The 21488-nt window shown below is 56.0% G+C and overlaps 1 protein-coding gene across 7 annotated transcripts in view; it reads right to left on the bottom strand.

Moving 5' to 3' along the window:
* Positions 1-21488, bottom strand: part of CTIF (cap binding complex dependent translation initiation factor) — a 301312-nt gene that overhangs the window by 70580 nt on the left and 209244 nt on the right. For all 7 annotated transcript variants that reach the window (XM_030867887.3, XM_030867891.3, XM_060310534.2 and 4 more), the window contains one exon: positions 19670-19969. In XM_030867887.3, coding sequence (XP_030723747.1) covers positions 19670-19969 — 300 coding nt within the window. The remainder of the gene's footprint in view (positions 1-19669; positions 19970-21488) is intronic.

The raw sequence follows: 21488 nt of genomic DNA, 5'->3' as shown, positions 1-21488 counted from the left end.
TGCTCTCTGGGCTGATGCATGTTAAACAAAGGAGGTCCCTGCAGGCTCCTTAGGGAAACATGCCATGTCCCTCTTTCTTGATCCTTATCTTCCAAGCCCCCTTGTCCCCAATGCGCGCTTCCCTCCAGTAACACCACCTCCGTTTTCCTTGCACACGATTCTCTCCTGCTTTTTACTTTACGCATGCTCGTCTGTTTGCCTAGAAAATGTCCCTGTACACACACTTGTTCATCTGGAAGCTTCCACCCAGCCACTGAGTGTCCCTTCCTCTGAGCGCCAGCCTCCAGTGCCCCCCGCCCGTGCATTCGTCCTTCCCCAGCCGCTCAGGCGGTCTGCTCAGGCCTCTAGTACAGCATTCAGCACACCGGTTGGCAGTTCCCCGTTTATGTGTGTGAGTCGCCCGTCAGATTATGAGGAACCCAACGGCGGCAGAGGGTCTCTCCCATTTTTCCACTAGCACGCTGCCTGGCATGTAGCAGATGCTCAGCTAATAAATGAATGACTCTCTGGTGTGGAAAAGGCCACCGATCAGTCCGCACATGAAGTTATGTAAGACGCACAGAGGGTGCGTAAGAGAGAGAGCGTGCAAGCCGGCACACGGGAGCAGTGGGGGTCGGGCGGCTGGGAGTGTGTGCTGCCCTGGTGACTGAGGTCAAAGTTCAAGAGGGCAGGGGTCAACGTGCTGCACTCGGCTGCAGGCGGCCCGCGGCGGGCAGGCAGCTGGGACACTGAATTCCCATCGAGTGGGAGGAAGTATCCCCAGCCAAGAGAACAGAGCGGGGAGGCTGGGCTGGGCTGCAGACCCAAGCTGTGAAGCCACCGGTTAGTGCTGGGCTGAGACCCGCAGTCCCAGGTTCGGGAGTGCCCTGGCCCTGCTCTCCACGCTGCACCGCACTCACTCATCAATTTCTCCCACCCAAGGGGCCTTGTAGGCCGGGGCTGCCCGGGCCTGGGGACAGCCGGGTACCCAGGTGACCTTTGCTGATTTGGATACCAACCAGGGCCCTGGGCCTGGGCGCCAGGATTTCTTGGACCTGTGAAATTTGAGGGTTGCCAGTGTTTTATTTTGTTAAGGATGTTTTTAAAAGAGTTTTCATCCATCATTTCATAAAAGAGAGGACAATTTAATGCCAAGATAGTAGGAAGGATGCAGGCTCAGAATAACGGCCAGTCCTTCCCGGACAGGGCAGTCGGCAGCTGTTCAAGTCACGCCATATGTAACGCACGCTGCTGCGGCCCGTGGTGCAGACCAGCTTACGCTGCTGCGGCCCGTGGTGCGGACCAGCTTACGCTGCTGCGGCCCGTGGTGTGGACCAGCTTACGCTGCTGCGGCCCGTGGTGCAGACCAGCTTTGGCTTGAGGCCTGGCACCCAGGAACCGCTCAGTTAAGGCTCTCCCAGCCGGTACTCGTATCTTAACAGGCCTCCTTCCACTCCCTCTTCCGGGCCAAGGCACGGAGTGGCCTTTTAGACCTGGGAAAGGAGGGCAGCACAGTGAGTGCGTGACTCAATAATGGGTTAGGACACGGGACAGGTGAACGTCAACTGGGGAAAAAGGAGAAAACCCTTTGTAATCTGGGGTGTGCTGGGAAGGCGGGCCCGGGCAGGGGAGAAGCGTGTACCCAGCAAAGCTCCCCACTTCCCAATCCTGCCCCAGCTGGCTCTGGTTCCCCAAATTGGGCAGCATGGTGGCCAGTGGAGGAGGGGTACGGCAGCTGCCCTGGGCCACAGGCGCCGGGCATTCCTCCTCTAAGCTCCCCATGCATCCCCAGCCCCGTTTGCAAGCCACAGGGAGCCAAGGAGTCTGTGTGGCCCCGACAACTCAGTCTGGAGGCCCCAGGAGGGAACCCAAGCCTGAGGTGAGGGGGAGCCGCTCTCCCATGCCAGCCCCAGGAGCTGCCGCCTGCAGCTTCCCAGAGCCCCTGGCATCTGACCTGTGGCCCTCCAGGTGCCCCGAGGGCCTGGGATCCAGCCAAGGAAGGAAAAGCTGAATGCCGAGAGGGCCTTGGGGGTGGGTGGTGTTCATGCCCCCCGGGTGCTTGCTGCGAGCTTTAAATAGCTCAGCTTCTCTCAGCCTAGCAGCCCTGTCAGCCCTGCCAGCTCCTTCTTGCACTTTCCACACCAGAGACGGCTGATTTCCAGGTCAGGATGGGGAGGGGGTAAGGGGACAGAGTGACCTGGCTGTCCTGGGCAGTGGAGGTTAGGAAAGGAAAGCAGAGTTCCCCCTTGTCCCTCTGTGCTCTGTTGGACTTTAGCCTCCAGGCCAGGCAAGTGCCCAGAGCCCCTGATGGGTAAGGGCTTCACACAGCTTTCCTGTCTCCTGGGAGAAGTGGGTGCCCAACCCAGGCCCCCTTCTACTTGGCAAACCTGTGACCAAGCCCCACACCCGCAGACAGCCTCTGCCGCCTCCCTTCCTGCCCCGGGTCCAGCTCCCGCAGGGCCCACTCTTGGCGGGGCTATGACCTACCGCTGTCCCCAAACTCCCCCGTAACTCCCCTCCTCCCGGCTGCTCCCCGCCAGGTTCCTCTAGTCCCGGCCTTTCTTCAGCAGCCCTGACATTCACAAACCAGTCTAATCATCACAACTGCTTTCGTTTATGTGGCACTTTACAGTTTACAAACTATTTTCACGTCCTTATTTCATAAGAGATTTCTGACCACCCTGAGCAATGTGCAAGGCAGATATAAATACTCCCCATTTTACAGCCAACAAGACTGAGAGCCAGAAATATTAGGGGATGTATCCAAGTTCATATGTCAAGTTACTGATACAATCGAGACTGAAATCCAGGCCTTAACCATTTGCACTGCCTGAGGAATGTTCCCTCTTGCCACCCCCTTCCCCCCTTCCTGCTCTTTGGCAAGAGGGAACACGGAGGAACATTGACAGGAACATAAGACAAGGGGGAGGGGAGGGCAGGGCCACATGTCTTCTCTCCCAGGCCCTGAACCCTGCTGCTGGCTCCATAGGTCACTTTCACAACCCAGGACAAAAATCTCCCTAGATATGGCCTCAGACCGCCTGGCTCCAGCCACCCTCGCCGGCAGACGCAGACGCGCACAGACACACAGAGCACGGGCTGTTATCTCTCCTCTCCAGCCCGTTTCCTACACTTCTCACACAGCAGATTTCTTCCAGCCTGGCTGTCTCTCCCAGTCACCACCCATAGCCACTGGCCCCTGGGGCCCGGCCAAGTCCCCTAGACGGTGACGCTGAGTCCCTGCTATCAGACAGTCGCCTCTGCCCTCCCAGCCGCCGCCCCCAGAGTTCCCTGGAAATGTCCCTTCTGCAGGCCCGGCCCCCACTGCGACGCACGGCTTTGTCTGCACACACAGCTGACTTGTGTTTGCAGGGACAGACAGGGGCCGGTGCTGGGGCCGGAGCCAGGAGGCGCTGGGAGGGTACAGCAGACGGGGAAAACACGAAGTCCAGAGAACACACTGTTGCAAGCAAGCCCTTTGGGGTCAGTTGGGAGCCTGACAAAAGCAGGGGGCTCGCAAAGCCAGAGGCTCCTTGAAGGCAGGGATGGGGGTCTCCACAAACGTCGATTGTCTGGTCTGAGTACCTGAAAGTTGTGCTAGCCAGAAAGGGTGTGATGACAGAGGGGGGGCCGGGGACAGAAGGAAGGGACGGAAGGGGCTCGAGCCTACCTGCACTGTTGTCCCTCAAGCCCCACCTCGGCACTCTGCCCCCTAGGTACACGGAGGGGGCTCGACAGTTTCTTGCCCCAGTACAGCTCTCATTCCGACCAGCTCTCAAGAGGGCCGCCTCTTCTGTCGGGGCTGGAGGGAGAGGAAGCATGGGGCAGCTGGTGCAGTGTGCCAACCTACCATGTTTTTGAACTTCCCTTTTATCAGGCAGAGGCGCCACGGTGTGTGTACGGCAGCACCACGTTTGCAGGGAGGGGATGCGTGTGAACCCCAGGCTGCAGAGGCACGCGTGGGAACGCGCTGTATTAAGTGTGGCTCGCCTTCCTGCAGCCCCCCTTCTGACCTTTTCCGTTTTGAACCCTGGGCTACTTAACCCGATTCTGAAATGAAGCCGCAGCTGCTGAAATGCATAGGGGTCATCATAAATCAAGTTGTACGGGTTGGGGCGGGGGAGTTAAAAAAAAAAAAAGACCAGGCATGGCAGCAGCGTCAAAGAAGCCTTTTCACAGCGTGGCTCCTTCTCCGGGGTGACACTCTGGGCTGGGTGCCGGGGAAACCTTAGAAGGGCTCCTTCGGGATTGAGCAACCCGTCTGCCCCGGCTTACACCCCAGGGTCCTCACTTAATAATTTAGAGCTTTAGAAACAAGACAGCATGTAGGCGTGCGCTCTCCCTCCCTTCTTCCTTTTTACTTTGCAAGCCTGATGTCCTGATCTCTTGGGCTTGGTGAGCAGTGAGGAAGGGACCAGTTAAAAGTGTCACCACCCCTTCCTCTGGTCTAGAGGTGATGGAGGTGCGAAGTCTCATGTGAGACACGATCCGCTAACTCGGGCTCCCGTGGCCGGGACCTGTCATAGGGGATTCAAGCTGCCCCGGACTGCGGGGCTGCGAACCAAGGGGCGCTCACAGACGCCCATGTGCCCTACAGGGCACCAGCGGCGCCCACTCACCGGGAGCCATTGTAACCCAGAGCTTGGGCCTCCAGCCCCTGGGGCCGCCAAGTGGAGCAAATCAAACCGAACTGAGTTCTCTCTGCCTTTTTTCGTGAATCATGAGAGTGATGGGCTGGAAACCAGTGGGTGGGATGGCCACAGAGGAGAAGCCAGGGCCAGCTGGGACAGCCTGGTGGAGAAGGACACCCCTGCCCCCTAGCCCCACTGTGACAGGTGGGGAGCAGCAGACCCCAAGCACCCACGGAGCACTGGCCTGGAAACTGTCTCCAGATGCTTTCAGCCATAAGACGACAATGGGGAGATTACCCAGCCACTGTTCCCTCTGCAGGGGAGGAGGCCCTGATCAAGTCATCTAAAAGGCATCTTCTTATCTTGTTTCCCCACCACCTGCCTTCTACCTTCTACCTGGCCCTACCCCACCCCCAGTACAAATACCCTTCTGGCCAACAGAGGCACCAGGCAGCAGCAGGTTCTGAGGAGGGCGCAGGGCACCAGGGGACTGGGGTCCCGTTCCGCTTCTGTCCCTGACTGGCTGTATGACTTCAGGTGTGCTTCTGGCACCTTCTTTACCCATGTGTAGAATGGGACTAATAATGCCCACCTTGCAAAAGTCTAACAGGCACTTAGGGTGCACAGTGTCTGCACACAGCCGGCGCACAGTAAATGCCTGCAAAGTGACTGCCCGGCTGAAACGGAGCTCTCAGCCAGACCCCTGACAGGAGCCTCCAGACACTATGCTGGCCTGTCCTAGAGGTCTGGAAAGGACCCCAAGACAGAGGTTTCTGGTCTCAGGGATGGGGGCCACACGGGCTGGAAACTGCAACACTGGAGGGTGGCTTTGTGGAAGAGTCACCATCAGATGGCTTACATCTTCTCTGTGGGACAAAGCACAGGAGGCCAAGACGCTGGGTTGGACTGGGAGGGGCCTGCAGGCAGGTGAGGCCAGCCTTGCACACTGGCGCCCCCTGCAGGCTGCTCTGCCCGCCAGGCGGCCACAGACTCCAGACACCCAACCAGGAGGGGGGGGCAGGAGTGGCCAGGACTGCAGACCCCTCCAGGCAGGGAGCGTCTGCTCTTCACTGGTCAACCCACCAACAGCAGTGGGCAATTAACAGGCACTGTCTGTACGCCCCACAGGTCTGCTTTAGAATAACAAAGAGCTGAAAGGGACCTATGAAGTCACTTCTTCTACCCCCCTCCCCCCCCTTATTTTATGGGCAAGGAAGCCACCAGAAGGGTGGAAGGACTGGCCTGTGGTCACTCGGCTAGGGAAAGGCAGGGCTGGAGCAGCAGCCTGGAATGCTGCAGCCCAGGCGCCTCCTGTACTGCCCCTTCGAGTCCCCTACTTCTGAGCAGTACCCCGTCTTCTCTTCCTGCCCCTAGTCAGCCCTCAAATGTTTCCCAGGCTCTCTCCATCCTTGACCCACACGCACACAACCTTCATAAGCCCAAGGCACCCGAGGGACTGTGGGAGCAGAACAGGAGGAGCCGTGAGCCTTGCTGCCCGGTGGGGAGACTGACCACGCCCCTGGACCACATGAGGGCACTGAGGCCCAGAGCCAGGCAAGATGCTGGCTTCAGACTTCCTGTCTCCTGCCGTACCCCTTGAGGCAGGCCAGAAAAAATGTGCTGGGGGAGGAGGGATGGGGCTTGTGCAGCGGAGGTTGCTTTGTGAATCTGCCCAGCCCCAGGCATCCCATGTAGCCCTGCTTCTGGTTCCCTGCAGGCTGTACGGCTTCTGCTGGAGGAAGGGGCCCTATGACAGCACCGGCACTGCAGGCTGGGTGTGGATAAGTGTGTGGAGGGCATCCACCTCCACACGGCTCTTGGGGGCAGCTGACCCATAAAGAGGGGCTGAGTGGGTCACTCGAGGTGGGCACCTGGACCTGCCCTCTCCCATGAAGCGCTGAAAGGGTCAGGAAAGGGAGGGTCTCTCGGCCTTGAATGCCAGCCCCCATACTACCCGTCTCAGTGAAACGCTGGTATCTGGAGCCCGCCAGCAGGTTGGACTGGGCCCCAGAGGCGGTGGCCCTCCCTGCCTCCTGCCCAAGACTGACCGAGGCCCAGTGCTGGCAGGGAGCTCCCTAATCTTAAGGTAGAAGTTTTAGTTCTGGCTTAAAACAATCTTGGCCTGCAATGGTGAGAAGCTAGTGCCAGCAAATGAATGGGCCACAGTGGTGACTGTGACCTGGGGTCATGGCCTGGCCGGGCAGCTTTACACCAGGGCTTGCTGACACTTGCAGAGCCCCCTGCTGCTGCCTGGACACCCTCGGCCAGGCTGGCGTGTACACCTATCTCATCACACCACGCTGTCTGCACAATTGTGCCCCCCCGGCCCCCGGCTGCTTCCACCCACGCGCCTTTGCTAAATTGGCTCTTTCCTCCTATTTTCCTCTGTCCACCCAAAGCCTGCCTCTTCTTTCATGCTGCCTCCTCCTGTACTTAAAGGGCGTGCCAGTACTTAAAGGGCGTGCCCCCTCCTCCGACTTGCTTAAACTTAAAGGGCGTACCCCCTCTTCCGACTTGCTTAAACCGCTCTCTGGTTTAGCTGGCCTTGCCCCTCCAGTAGGCCTCTAAGTATCTGGTAGAGGCCAGTGGCCCCTGCTTTACTGGGATTTAACAGTGCTGAGCACAGGGCACCCAGAGGGCCTCAACACCAGTTCCAGAGCCCCTGTGAGAGCTTTCCTTGTGGCCGGATCCCAGGGCTAGCCATAGTGTTGCATCTAAACCCCAAACCCTAGCATGACTCTGGGGCCCCTGGGCTTGTGGAAGAAGGTCTGTGTGGGGCCTCTCCTAGGAACCTTGAATGAATGGGATTCGTCAAAGGTAAAAGGAAAAATTCAGAAATTTTTGAAATTCAGAAACTCCTCTTGGAGGAGGGGCCTTAAGAGGACACAGACCACATGATGTGTATCTCAGTGGGTTTTAACAATTGTTATGTCTGTGGAGTAAGCAGGTGTAGGGGACAGGTATTATTACCCCCATTTAATGGAAGAGTAAGTGAAGGGCAGCCGGACTGCGAGGTCTGCCCGAAGTCGCCAGCTGACGTGCCAGAACCAGGGTTAGGAGGTAGATGTTGGACTCTGTGCTTTGTCAATGATTTCTTATGCAACACAGCAGGACGTCATTAAGAGCAAGTCTCTGGGGCCTGCAGGCTGAATTCCAGGTGACTCTGCGTCCAACCCCCGCGAGATACTATTCTAATCAGACTTTTTTCAACACTCAGAGTAATGCAATGACTGTCATCTAACGGGGTCAATGGCAAGTGTGAGTCCAGTATGTGGAGCTCCGATTGACATGAAGCTGCTCAAGAATGCACTTACTCCAATTATGCATGGATATTCCTAAGCTGGAGCTGGAGCCCAGCCATCCCTGAATACCACCTAGGCTCCTCCCTCCTTTGGTATCGCCCCTGCTCAGCGGAGGAGCTGGGAGGTGGGGGCACTACAGGAGAGCGTGGTGGCCCTCGAGCCCTCTCTGCTTAGCCTTCTGGGTGCGAGGAGTCTGGCCGTGCACATACATAGTGGTACAACGTCTCTGGAATATGCTTGGTCCTAGCTAGGCAATGTCAAGAGTGGGATGATTTGGGGGGCGAGGGGCTTCCTCAAGGGGGAGGGCTGGGGGGCCATCCCGGGGGGAGGGGCGGGCTGCTTTTGGCTGGGCATATCAGTCTCCACGTTTCTTAGTGGTCTGAAGCTTTTCTCCCTCTGTGAACTGGGCTCTGGAAGGTCACCAAAGGGTCAAGTGAAGCCGATTCCCTGCAGGTCACAATCTGCTCCCCTGAAGGGGCCGCCCACCCTCTCCCTGGCACTGCTGGCTTGAACTGGGGTTGAGGTGGGGCCAGGAAGGGGCTGGCGTTCTTCCCTGGAGACTCAGCATGCCAGGCATTAAGCAGTAGGGGATGGAGGGTCTGTGGGTGCGCAGGGAGCCCTGCTTCTGAACTTTGGGTTCCAAGGGCAGATTCCCTGGGTTGATGGTTCTCAGGCTGCAGCAAGAGCTCCTGGGCTGGAAGGTGACCTCAAGGGGCCACACAGTCCAGCCCCGGCTTCCTGGTCGAGGGTCACAACGTCTCCTGGACAGACATGCCCCCAGACATGAAAGGTCTAGAATGAGAAGAAACTAGGAACTGGGCGTAACTGGGTTTGGATTGCTCACATGATGCCAGTGGGCTGAGGAGTAACTGAGGCACAGATGAACTCCCACCTGCACCCTTGCATCACACTCTGCAACCTGAGATGCCTGGTGACCTCTTAGCTGTCATCTGGAGGGGGGAGCTGGGAAGACTTCTGTCCGCTTAAATCGATCTCTTCTTTATCTAGAGGAGACAGAACCCAGCCACCCTGAAAGCAGTGAGTTCAAGACAAGTGTGGCTGGGGACTTCCCTGGTGGTGCAGTGGTTAAGAATCCGCCTGCCAGTGCAGGGGACACGGGTTCGAGCCCTGGTCCGGGAAGATCCCACATGCCGCGGAGCAACTAAGCCCGTGTGCCACAACTACTGAGCCTGTGCTCTAGAGCCCGCGCGCCACAACTACTGAAGCCCACGCGCCTAGAGCCCGTGCTTTGCAACAAGAGAAGCCACGGCAATGAGAAGCCCGCGCACCGCAACCGAGTAGCCCCTGCTCACCGCAACTAGAGAAAGCCCGCGCGCGGCAACGAACACCCGGTGCAGCCAAAAATTAAAAAAAAAAAAAAAGTTTCCATCCCCCAACTCCCTTTGCCTCACCGCTACACTCACTGACTTCTCATAAATCACTGTGATTCATGGCAGGCACCCAGAGCGCAGTATGGGCAAAGAAAGGAGGGGGAGAGGCCCACAGCAGTGTGGAGGGGGCGTCGAGGCAGCGGTGGGAGGGCACACGGTGTGATTCCCGTTCATTCTCCCCCTAGGTGGCCGGCAGGCCATGTGCTCAGTGCCGGCTTTGAAACCTAGGCTGTGTGCCCTCGGCTGGGAAGCCTCAGTTCAGAGATGCCCACTGACTTACTCTTGCAGCTTTTGGAGACTGTTGTGGCCCCTGCAGAAGGAAGGGGAGCAGAGGTGGAGGAGTACATCTCCCACGTCCACCCACTGTCCCTGTGGTAGCGCCCCCAGCTTCCAGCTTCTGGATCGTGGGCCAAATGCTACTGTTCCGCATACCTAGGGCCGGGAGCAGGTCCTGGGAGGAGGTGGGGAATGAGGCCTGCCACCGCAGCTGGATCTTTGAGGGGCTGGCTCTGTTTGTAGAAGAGACAACTGTGGTCACCTAAAACCCCTGGTCCTCTATGTAACAGATTTCCAAGCATGACAGCCTATAACGCAGCACCCACGTCTTCCTAAAGCAGGGCTTTGTTAACCTTCCTGAGCCTCTAATCTCTCACCTACAATATGAATGGGTTCGATGGATAATCTATAGATCATTCAGGTCTATACTATTCTATGATTTTCAATTAACCTTAGGACACCACAGCTCAAGAACCAACAATGGCTCCTTGGTTCTACTTCATGAAGTCCAAATCCTTTTGTTCCATCTTACAGACTTCCAACTCTCCACTTCCACCCTGACCCTGGATTCCAGGTAAGGCAGCATCCTCACTGTCCTGCACTTGGGTCTTGTTTCATTACATTTTCTCATCAAAAACAACCTTCTGGAAAACAGTTGGGCAGTTCCTAAGAAGTTATATGCAGAGTTTTCATATAATCCAGCAATTCTACTTCTAGGTAGACACCCAAAATAATCGAAAGCAGGCGCTAAAACAGGTACTTGTATGTGGTGTGTTCATGGGGGCATCATTCACCATAGCCCAAAGGTGAAACAACCCAAGTGTCCATCCACGATGGAGGAACGCATAAACAAAATATGGTCTCTCCACACAATGGAACATTATCCAGCCATGAAAAGGAAGGAAATTCTGACGTGCTACCACATGAATGAACCTAGAAACCATGATGATAAATGAAATAAGCCAGACACAAAAGGACAACTGTATGATTCCACTTATATGCGGTATATGCACAGAGCACGGTGCGCGCGAGCTCACGGAAAAAGAAGGGAGAGAGGAGGTATAGCGGGGCTGGGGAGTTGTTTGGTGGCTACAGGGCTTCTGTCTGGGAAGATGGGAGGGATCTGGGGTGGATGGTGGGAGTGGTGGTGCAACGCTGTGGTTGCACTTGGTGCCACTGAGTTTTGCACTTAAAAATGGTAAAGCACGTAAATTTTATGTTGCATATATCTTACAACAATTAAAAAAAAAGCCAAATAAAAAAACCAAACCAAACAAGCCAACAATGAAACTGCGCTGCCCTCTCCCCTTAACCTCTCCTGCGAGTCCGTCTCTCCCGGTGAGCCTTTCTCACTCGGCTGGGCTAGCGTCTTGAGCTGGCCTCCGAGCTCAGCGAGCATTTACAGGGAACACCAGTCTCCTTGGGGCGCTGAGGACCTTGGATCCAGAGAAGGACCTTGGGCAATCACTCAAGACTATGTGCATCTCTTTGAAAGAATGACCCTCTGTGTCCCCTCCCTGCCCAGGGGCCACCGCTCTCCCTCTGTGGTGGCTGGGCGCCTCCCTAGGGAGCCAGGGACAGGGCGGTGAGCAGTTACATAACCCGCAGGGAGATTTGTTTCCATCGGCCTGGGCGGTGCCAGCTTTCCAGCGGCAGCCGCAGCAGGTAGAGGCGCCCTGTCTGGGCCGGCCGTGCCCGGGCAGGGCAGCGATGTGGCGATCTGGAGCGGCTTAGCATAGCTCAGATTCCCGGCGGCGGCTGGGGACCGGCCACTCGCTGAGCTGAGGGAAAGGAACTGTTGTCTCCTGCTGGCCTGGCTCTGGGGAGAGGGGAGGAGGAGGTGCTGGGGGTGAGCTGCCAGCCAGCCAGGGGTGACCCTCTGGGGCCCGGGACACCCGAGCTGCCTTCTCCAATAACCCACTTATCTTCAGGGCCTGCCTCGGCATGGCAGCCTCAGACAGGGGAGCGCCCGGCCAAGTCCTATCAGTGGATTTAGCAGGGAAAATGAAGACGGGGTGGGAGGTGAGGGTGTGCAGGGAAGAGGACACGGCCTGGCAAGGCACACGGGTGATGGTGAAATAATTCCTGACCAGGGTAAGTTCCTCGGCCCAGAGATGGGAGAGAGTAGGACACTGCGCGTCCCTCTGCTGTCCCAGCACCTGCCCACCAATGCGCCTTTGTCCCCATGGGCGGAAGCGCCTGGAAGCAGCCGTCTGATGCTTGCTGAATACCTGCCATGGGCAGGCTTGGTGGGGAACACAGAGAGCTCTCGGACGTAGTCTTTGCCCCCCAAGACACCTGGGGACACAGCCTCAGACAAGAAAACCCTGACTGGCAGAGGCCGCTGGCCTGGGCTCCTTCTGGGACTGACATTTTCTTTCCTCTGCTTATTTTCAGATTAAAAAATCAAAATGCTTTCTTTTTTTTTCTTTTCGAGTCACAGGCTGCTTCTGTCTCACGGGGCATTCCAAAGTTCTAGAAGGGGCCTTAGATTTAGGACTTTCGGAAGCCACGGCGCCCCCAGTAAGGCAGAAGAAGCTGATGTGAGGCATTCCAGCTGGGTCCTTGAATAAACCTCTTAACTTGGGCCAGTGCCCCACCGGCACAAACTGGGGGACGACGAGAGGGGAGGGAGGACTGACAGAGGTGACACACGCGTGGGCTGTGCCCTGGCATGTGGAACACAGCAGGTGCTCAGTGTTTGGTGAGGGGAAGACATCAGGATTAGAAGAAAGAAGGTAAAATTCACTCATTCCAAAGCAAGTGTGGGCAACAAGTCTGGCAGGAGGCACAGGCCTCGCCTCTGGTTTGGGTCGGTGGACTAAGGGCGTGGGTACCAGCCGGGCATCGCTGTCCCCGGCGGGGTAGCTCTACCTGCCGCAGACTCTTACGCAGGTCAAGCTCCTGTGACGGGACATGGAGGCAAGCCTGCTGGCGCCCACTGTCGGGGAATGTGTGTGCCAGCTCTGCCCGGCCCTTGCAGGGCACCGACAGCTCACAGGGTGCCACTGGAGCAACATGTTTTAGAAAGAGAGACCTTTTGCGGGCCTCCAGAATCACCTCCCATAATCTGCCCACGGGAGAGTTGCTTGCATTGCCTGCCAGTCCTCCGCTTTCTCCCTCTTGATTCCTAGCAACCCGTGGAGGGGAGCTCGGGGTGGGTACAGCCCAGGGCTTTGCTCAGGCTCTGGAATGCACAGAACAATGTGCTTCTATCCCTGAGTATGCCTGGCTTGGGCCAACAGTAAAATTAGTTTACATGCCTGGAGTGCACATCGGCTCAGTGGTGGGCGTGCAGGGGTGAAGGCAGAGCGCTGGGCCAAGGGAGAGGGTGTGAGGGGAGAGCCAGCCTCAGGAAGAACAGCTGTGTGGTTCATCTGCGTAAAGCTGATGGAGCCGTGGAGGTGTTTCCTCAGACACCTCAGCTCTCTATTGGCCTGGAAAGCCGAGACTCAGACCATTGGAAACCCAGTGGGAGTCTTATAGAAGGACGGACTTTGATATCCCCACTGATAGGTTCATGAGACGGATTCCTGGTTTTCCCAACTTTCTGACCGGTGTATTCTATTTGGGTGGCAAGGGAGCCAAGAGCTTGGGGTGCTGGACTGACCACCCCCATGACTTTGTAGCCTTGCTGAGCCACCGTCCTCATCTGCAAACGTGGGGGATGGATCCTGCCCTGGAACCCACCTCGGGGAGAGAATCTCCACATTCACCGCGTGAAAGTGCTCAGAAGAGCTGAGAAGCCCATCTCACATCAGGGAGCTCTGGTACCTGAGACTGAGGGCTCCATCCCTCCCTGCCTCAGGCACTTGCTGAGCACCTACTGTGTACATGTCATGATGCTAGGAGCTGGGGACTGATGATCACGCAGCCAGGATTCCTGCCCTCAAGGAACTTACAACTCAGAGCTGGTTAGAACACCAAGGATCAATGTTTGTTCCTCTCCTCCCTCCCTCAGTAAAAGATTGGGGTTAGGAACTCCAAATTTTGGGTAAAGAGGAACAACTGTTGATTTTCCTGAACCTTGAGATAACCAGGAAGAACGAGGTTCCTTTTTTAAAAAAATAAATTTATTTTTGGCTGTGTTGGGTCTTCGTTGCTCCACGGGCTTTCTCTATTTGTGGCGAGCGGGGGCTACTCTTCGCTGCGGTGCGTGGGTTTCTCATTGCGGTGGCTTCTCTTGTTGCGGAGCACGGGCTCTAGGTGCACAGGCTTCAGTAGTTGTGGCACGTGGGCTCAGCAGTTGTGGCGCACGGGCTCTAGAGTGCAGACTCAGTAGTTGTGGTGCGAGGGCTTAGTTGCTCCGCGGCATGTGGGATCTTCCCAGACCAGGGCTCTAACCCCTGTCCCCTGCATTGGCAGGCGGATTCTTCACCACTGTGCCACCAGGGAAGACCAAGGTTCCCTTTTATGAGCTGAGTTAGAGAAACAGCCCAGTCCCTTTGCCCAAGCCAGCAAATGTGGAACAAAGACGGGGACAGAGATGGCAGAAACGGGGTAAAAGTGGGGTGATGGGTCACATAAGCCCTGAAGGTGCAGCTTGTATTTTGATTCACTGATGGGGCAGCCAGACCAGGAAATCTTGAGTGCCCCTTGTGGGGCTAAAACCCACAGTTAAAATCACTCCCAGAGACCTCCCAGAGGCCCCATGGAGCCCCTTCACCAAGCAATTGGGTTCCCATGTATCAAAAGCCCCAAACACGATGCTTAATGGGTGACCCAGCTAAAAACTCTGGAGAGTTTATCCATTTTCTCGTTCCAGGTCAGGTTGTCTTCTAGAAGGTGCTGGCAGACAGCAATTTATTCTGAAACCTGGTCACATGCCAGATTCTGAATTGCGTTGTCTTTTCACAACAGCCTTGCTGTGTTTACGACTTGGTGAGGTGAGGGTTTTTTTGTTTTTTCTTTTCATCAAAAAAAGGTATTGCCTCCTTCTGTTAGATGTGTTGTTGACAACGGTTGCTAGGGAGAGCGGGGTTCAGTTACAGACACACTGATGCCTGCTCTAATAATACTTTGCTCTGCATAGCTCAGATGCAGACACCTCTTGGCTAAACAGGGCACACACATTTCAACAGAGGAGGGCTTGAACTTATACTACCCAAGCATATTTCAGCAAAGGAGCATTCCCCGAGCCGGAGTGGAAGGCCCAGGGTGGTGACGGGGCAGTGCTGGGTGGAGGGGGCTCAGGCCTCCAATTCCTGTCATTCCAAAGGTCCCATAAAAAGAGGCACGCTCATTCTTCACCTCGCTGTGAAACCGGAGGCCCCCTCCCCTCATCGTACCACAATTCCTTGGTGAGGATCAAGCCAGAGTTTTGGTGACCTCTGTAACCCAGGGGCCACGGGCAGCCCACATTCTCCTGGAAGTCAGGACCCATCAGCGCTCATAGCCGCGTGAGTGCGGGACCCTGCAATCGTGCAGCTGGGAGCCGGGTGGAAAGAGGTGGGGTGAGGCAGGTCGGGCAGGGAAACAAATCACCTCCTCAGCTTTACTGGTGGCCTAGCCTGGCAACTCGGATTGAGAGCGAGGCCCTCTTCCTGAACCGTGATAGGCGCTTCGACAAATGTCTGAGACCAAGAAAAAGGAAAAGGACCTGGGGAACGGAGCTGAGAGCAGAGAGAAATGGGGCGGGCGGGAGAGGAGAGGCAGCCTCCACCTGGCTGACGCGGTTAGGGCGGAGGCTTCCCGGGAGGAATCTCAGGACAGCGAGGTATGTGAGAAAGGTCCCCTGAGATGGTCCAGCCCAGCTTCTCACTGCACAGAGGGGAAACCGAGGCCGGGCAAGGTGACGGGATTGTCTCGGGGGCTGACGTCTCCTGCTTTGGTGTTCTCCCACCAGCTCAGGCTCTGAATCCTTCACATCACTCAACAAAGAGTCCAGTACCTGGTACACATCTCTTGACTGATCCACAGGCAGGGCTGTTCATAAGTGACAAGGGTGGCACAGTCAGGGCATCTCTGGAGTAACTTTCTAACAGTGGTGTTCAATCTGCGACACCACAGAACCTGCCAGAAAGGTCTTTAAAAAAGGATGCCCAGGCCCATCCCTGGAGAATCTAATTCAGTTGGTCTAGGGGGGAGCCCCTGCACCGGTATGTTTTATTGGGTTGGCCCAAAAGTCCGTTCAGTCTTAAATAAAAATAAGAGACACATTTTTCATTTTCACCAAGAACTTTATTGAACAACAGATTCACTAACCGAACGAACTTTCTGGCCAGCCCAATAAAAGCACCTCCCCATGAGATTCTGACGGACAGCTAGGCCGAGAACCAATGCCCTAAAGAAAACCTGGTGACCGGAACTCAATATTCCCAGGCTGGATCCCCCCTTCTGACATCACATCAGTAAAAGACTGTGCCTCAGTCGGCCTGTCTATGAACTTGACCCACCGCCTACAAACCATCAGCCATCCGACGTCTTAGTGCTCAAAGTGTGGTCCCTGGGCCAGCAGCATGGACATCACCTGGGAGCTTGTTAGAAATGTAGCACCTCAGGTTCTACCCAGACCTCTTGAATCAGAACCTCTATTTAAATAAAATCCCATGTGATTGAAACACACATTCAAGTTTGAGAAGCACTGATCTAATGAAGACCGCACGCTTGGCACATAACAGACATCCGAGAAATATCTGTTTAATAAGTAGAATTTTACCTACAAGAACATTACTAAGAAAATGACCACGTCTAAGGCAAAAAGACTCAGTTTAGATGTAAAAACTGAAGATGATTTTTGAGCTGTGGATTGGTGACTGGGGTCCCCTGGGACCCCAAGGTCTCTGGCATTGTCCGTGCTCATGAGGGTAGTGCTTTTGGACGTCTTGAGATAACAGCGCTGAGTCTGCCTGGGAAGGGTGAAAGGTCGTTTGACTTTCCCCTGGGCCCACTTGCCTCTCCATGGGGGCGGCATCCCAGCTTGGCAGGCAGCGCCACACTGTGCCAAAGAGTGTCCACTACATCAGAGCCTGCCCCTCTCCTGCCGTGCTGCCAGCTCCCACTGCCGAAGCCCAGGCAGTGAAAGCGGTCGGCCAAGGAGGGCAACGTCCAAAGACAGCTGCTGGGAGCCGTGTTCATAGGGCACTTCACACCCTGTCCACTTTGCAGCCAGAATCACTAAGCCGGGTCTCAGAACTGGTACGTGGAGGCAGAGGCGAAACTTGGCCACGTGAGGGGCATCTCAGAGGCCGCCGAACTGAACCAGGGGCTGGCTGGGGATCCAGAGGCAGTGGGCCTTGAGTGCATGCAGCTGAGCGTGAACCTCAGCGGGAGAAAGCAGGGGGAAGGCGCTGGGGGCCAGGCCCAGGACTGCTGGCCAGGGAAGATATACAAATCAGGTTGGCCAGAAGATGAGAGCAGGTGAAAAACGACACCCCTGTGGGTCACAAGGAAAGTGGGGTTTGATGAGCTCTGCCCACTGCTCTCTGTTCTTGAGCCTTGTGGGTCTGGGGTGGTGAGTGGCCATGTATTATGCTGCCTAGAAAGCCTTCTCCAACCCGCCACCTCCTCAGCTGCAGAGGGGGTCCTGACACACACGCGGTGCTGGCTTCCTCCAGGCCTTGTGACCGGGGGTCTGCTAGGAGCTTAGGGGCAGCCTCACGCCAGCACGTTCAGCCCACCTTCCACGGGAGCCAAAGGGCTCTGAACAGTGACCCAGGAGGCCTGAGTGTCCAGCTCCAGCCCTCTCCCTCTTACACTTAAGCTGGGGCTGCAGGAGATGAAGGGGGTGGTAGGGTCTAGGGGACATTTCGATTCCTAAATATCTGACCCACAAAGGCTGCACCCAGGCAAATGGCAGATTGGGAGTGAGGGTTCCCCTCTGCTCCAGAGACAAGTGACGCTAGCAGGACTGGGTCTCTTGGGCTGGCCCCCAAAGCCTGTCACACATGACAGACCTATCACTGAGCCCCGATATGGGGTAAGCAAGTTCCTGAGGATGAGAGGGACCCAGGACTGTTTCATGTCACTAACAGGGCCAGGAGAGACAGAGAAAGGAAGCAGCTCACGTGGGGCCACTCACGCCCTCCCTGAGGCCCCCGACTCATCTTTAGCAGCGCAAAATCATCAGGTCCACTGACCAGTGTGGAGCAGCCAGTCACTTTCCCAGCAGGAGCTGCAGAGGCCAAGCTCCGGGTGACGATGGCTGAATCAGGCCGAGAAGCCCTGTTTCCTGCCTTTCGGTTTGGTGCTCTTTCCCTGCGCCAGTGTTTGCCAAACTGTGTCTCCCAGCACACTGATTCCACAAGAAGTCATTAGCTGGGAATGCAAAGGGGACTTCACTGAGTTGGGTGCAGCCAAACAGGTTCCCTTCCTGCTGGCCTAAGCCAGTCCACTCCGTGGCTGACGGAGAGGCGGGTGTAGGGGCCACGAAGCTCCGTTCGTGGCTGAGCATTTCCCAGGACTGATGCTCTGCTGGACACTGTGGGCAAGGCTGCTCTAACCACGGGTCATTGGAAGAGAAGCCTGACCGGGGCAGGACCCTGGGTGGCCCCTGCTGCCAGCTGCCCTTCCCTCCTGGGTGCGTCTCGTCTCACGCCCTGTGTGTCTGTCCACCACTGGCTCTGGCTGGGTTACGTGGAGCTGGCAACTGTTGTCTAGAAGTCTTGCCCTATCCAGGCCCTTCTCTTGATAAAGCCAAGGCCAAAGGCCAATCTGTCCCTGACTCCCCCGTGCCTGGCTGTACGTGGCAGACAGGCTGCTTCCCACTGTCACCCTCCACACTCTCCCAGGACATTCCGGCGAGCAAGGAACATGCCCGATGTGCAAATCCCTCAGGTAATGAGGGAATTCATCACCGGGGAGCGTGGGCAATCCAGGAATGGGAACCCGATCGGTGCCTGGAGCTGGACAGAAGCAGCCCAGGCTGGCCAGCGAGGCTCGGGTTGCACTGAGCAGTCTCCCTGGGAAGAGGAGAGGACGGCGGGGATGGAGCCCATGGGCAGCCTTCGGAGGGGGCTCCTCCCACCCTGTTCTCAGGGAAGAGAGGGAAGACTGCGAACCAGGGGGCTAAGACCAGGGTGACCGTATGTCCTGGTTAACGCCTGGGGTCTTGGCCTGACTATGACTAGAGCCCCCAGTCTCAAAAGTGTCATGGTTTGGATGACCTATTATATGGTCACCCTCGTTAAGACAGACCTGCAGGTGGTTTCTTCCAGCTCTGTAATCCTACTTTCAGAACTTCTAAGCTATTGCTTTACCCTACCTGGACTGAAACTCATTTCATATCTCAACTAGCCTAAGATACAAAGCATGATTACAGATGATTTTCCACAGCCAAGTCTCCCAGGAATAGTCCCTGGGCCTGGCATGGCCACCATGCTGATGCCACCGGTTTTGGGACCAGTTCACTTGCTATCACCCATGATGAAAGAGCAGGTATACGCCTTCAGCTCTCCACCTATGAGATCAAACAGTGCTGGGCTCAGCCTAAGTACCCATGCCCATGCCCATTACACACCCCAGTAAAATCATCGCTGGACGCCGGCACCCACGAGGAAGGAATAAAGAGGGGCGGGATTCAGTTCTCTGGGGTGGAGGGATTTAGTGGGATAGCACCAAGGAACAAGACGGTCTTTGATCTCCACGCTTCCCCTCGGCCCTAAAAGTGTTTTCAAGAAGCCCAGGCGCATCGGCAGACAGATCAAAGCTTCCCTCCTCAAGGCCCTTATGCCTTTTTCTCAGACCCATCTCAGCACCAACTACAACCAGTGCACCACCTGCAGGGTCTGGAGGGTGGTCCCGGGGAAGAGAAAGAGGAGGAAAAGAGAAGTCCACAGTAAGTGTATGTCTGCTGGGACGTGGAGAGGTCACAGCAGAGCCTATTAAGACAACAGCCAGCCCTCCCATCATGGAAATAGAAAGAGGGAAAGGCTGGTTAAACATGAAGCACCTATAAAATTATATTGGTCCATCGTAACCATGGACCACACGCAAATCCGGTCACTCATCCCTTGCCCCTTGAGTGCCTTTTTATTTTCTGTAATTAATCGGGCAAGGGTGGAACTTGGGAAAAGTCAGAATCTGCAGCCTTCTCTCTAGTAATAACCCACCGGCGGGTGGGGTGGGAGGTGCAGCTGTCGGCGTCCATTACCTGAAGCATGTTGAGAAGCAGGCTCCGGAACTTGGTCCCCTCCACCATGAAGAGCGCCATCTTGTCGCAGAGCTTGGCGGCCGTGAAAGCAAAGCTGCGGTCGGACACGGCCTTTTGGTAGATGGTGCGGACGATCTCCCCCAGCATCTCCTCGGAGTTGGTCGAGTTCTGGGCCTCCTCCATGAAGGTGGTGAGCTTGGCATCCACGTCGCTGCTGTTGTTTCTCATGCTGTTCAGGATCTCAATCAACTTGTCCATCTTGTTCTGCTGAGGGTTGGTGGTCTCCACGGCCACTTCATCCTGGGCGTGCGGGAGACAAACCGAGTCGCGCCTGAGTGGAGCCCAGCTTTCTGCGGAGGGGTGGCCAGTGGAGGGAGGGTGCCACCCTCAGAAAGGACCCGCCCCACCTTCTAGAACCTGAGGTCTGATCCCTCCGGGAATGCCAACCTTCACCATGGACCCTGGGGCCCCAGGTTCTCTGCTGACCCTTTTCTTGGCCCCTGTGACACCCTGGTGTCCTTCTTGTGAGCTACAGCTCTTACCCAGGATTCTCATATACACTGGCTTTGCCTCATACACATTAAATATCTCAATCTAGAAATGGTTTAATGGGGCTTATAAAAGATGAAATAAAATAACAGATAAGGAATTGGGCCAAGAGAAAACGAGGGTAGGAACACTAGGTCAGGAAGGAGGCAGCATCCAAAATGCCTGCTCTGCTGGTTAAAGGTGCCCATGGCGTGGCTACCTTGTCCTCCAGACCTCGGCTCCTTCAGCCCGAGGACCATCGTGTTCTCTGGGTGTGGGGGTCCCTGTGACACGGCCTTGGCATTGTGTCCCATGGAGACTGTGCTGGCTTTTTACAACAAGCACTGCACACCGAGGAATCCTTCAACGTGCCACGAAAACAACTCGAGGAGGGAAACTTCAGATAAAACACCCTGCACCCTTGAGTGGTTTCACTACAACTGGGACCAGACCTGCGCTGGGGGAGGAAGCAAATGGCATTTGATGTCTCAGAAGGATAGACTGGCGGCCAGGAAAATGGCTGACTTAACTGCTGGGATGTGAGACCAGGGTTAAAGGGCAGGCTCGGGGACATAAAGGGAAGCCCCATGTTGGCCCTTCCAGCATCAACAGAAGAATCCAGGGCTGGGAGGCTCAGACCCAGGTCCTAGAACCTGCTCTCTATCTCTAGCTGGATGGCTCTGGGAAGTGGTTTCACTCTCTGGGCCTCATTTTCCTCCCTGGTAACATGAGGAGGTTAGGTTAGATGGTCTATAGCTTCCCCTTAGCCCTGCTATTGCTTAAGCACATTCCTCCTGGTCCAGGAGTCCAGGAGGCCTCACCTGAGGGCAGTTCTTGAAGCTGAAATACAGGCACTATCGATCTACCTTACCTGTTCTATCTCCCCCTTCCTTCCCCACCCCAACCCTGTGGGCCCCAAGGCAGGAATAGTGGTCGGTATGTATAGAATAACCCCTCGAGGGTCTTCACACAGCTTATGGCGTTCGATCTGCAGTCTGTCTGCAACGTGGATAGTATTATACCCATTTTACAGATGGGTAAACTGGGCAGGGGGTGTGCCCAGAGAGGTTAGGTGACTTGCCCAAGGCCACCTAACCAGTCAAAGGCAGAGTGAAGACTGAGCTGGTTTGCTGGACTCTAAAACCCATGTTGTTTCCTCTCTGTGGCACTGCGGTTACGTTCAGTAGAGCTGGAGAGAATTAACAATCCTCTCTCCCTGGCTGGACTGCAGCAATCTGTTCCAGAAGCTCTTCAGGCAAAGACCACACACTGGCCATCACTTGGGAAGCTC

Source organism: Globicephala melas, chromosome 13 (genome assembly GCF_963455315.2).
Source record: "Globicephala melas chromosome 13, mGloMel1.2, whole genome shotgun sequence".
In the NCBI taxonomy this organism is placed as follows: domain Eukaryota; kingdom Metazoa; phylum Chordata; class Mammalia; order Artiodactyla; family Delphinidae; genus Globicephala; species Globicephala melas.
Note: the sequence above shows the minus strand (reverse complement) of the source record. Positions and strands in the feature narration are given on the sequence as shown.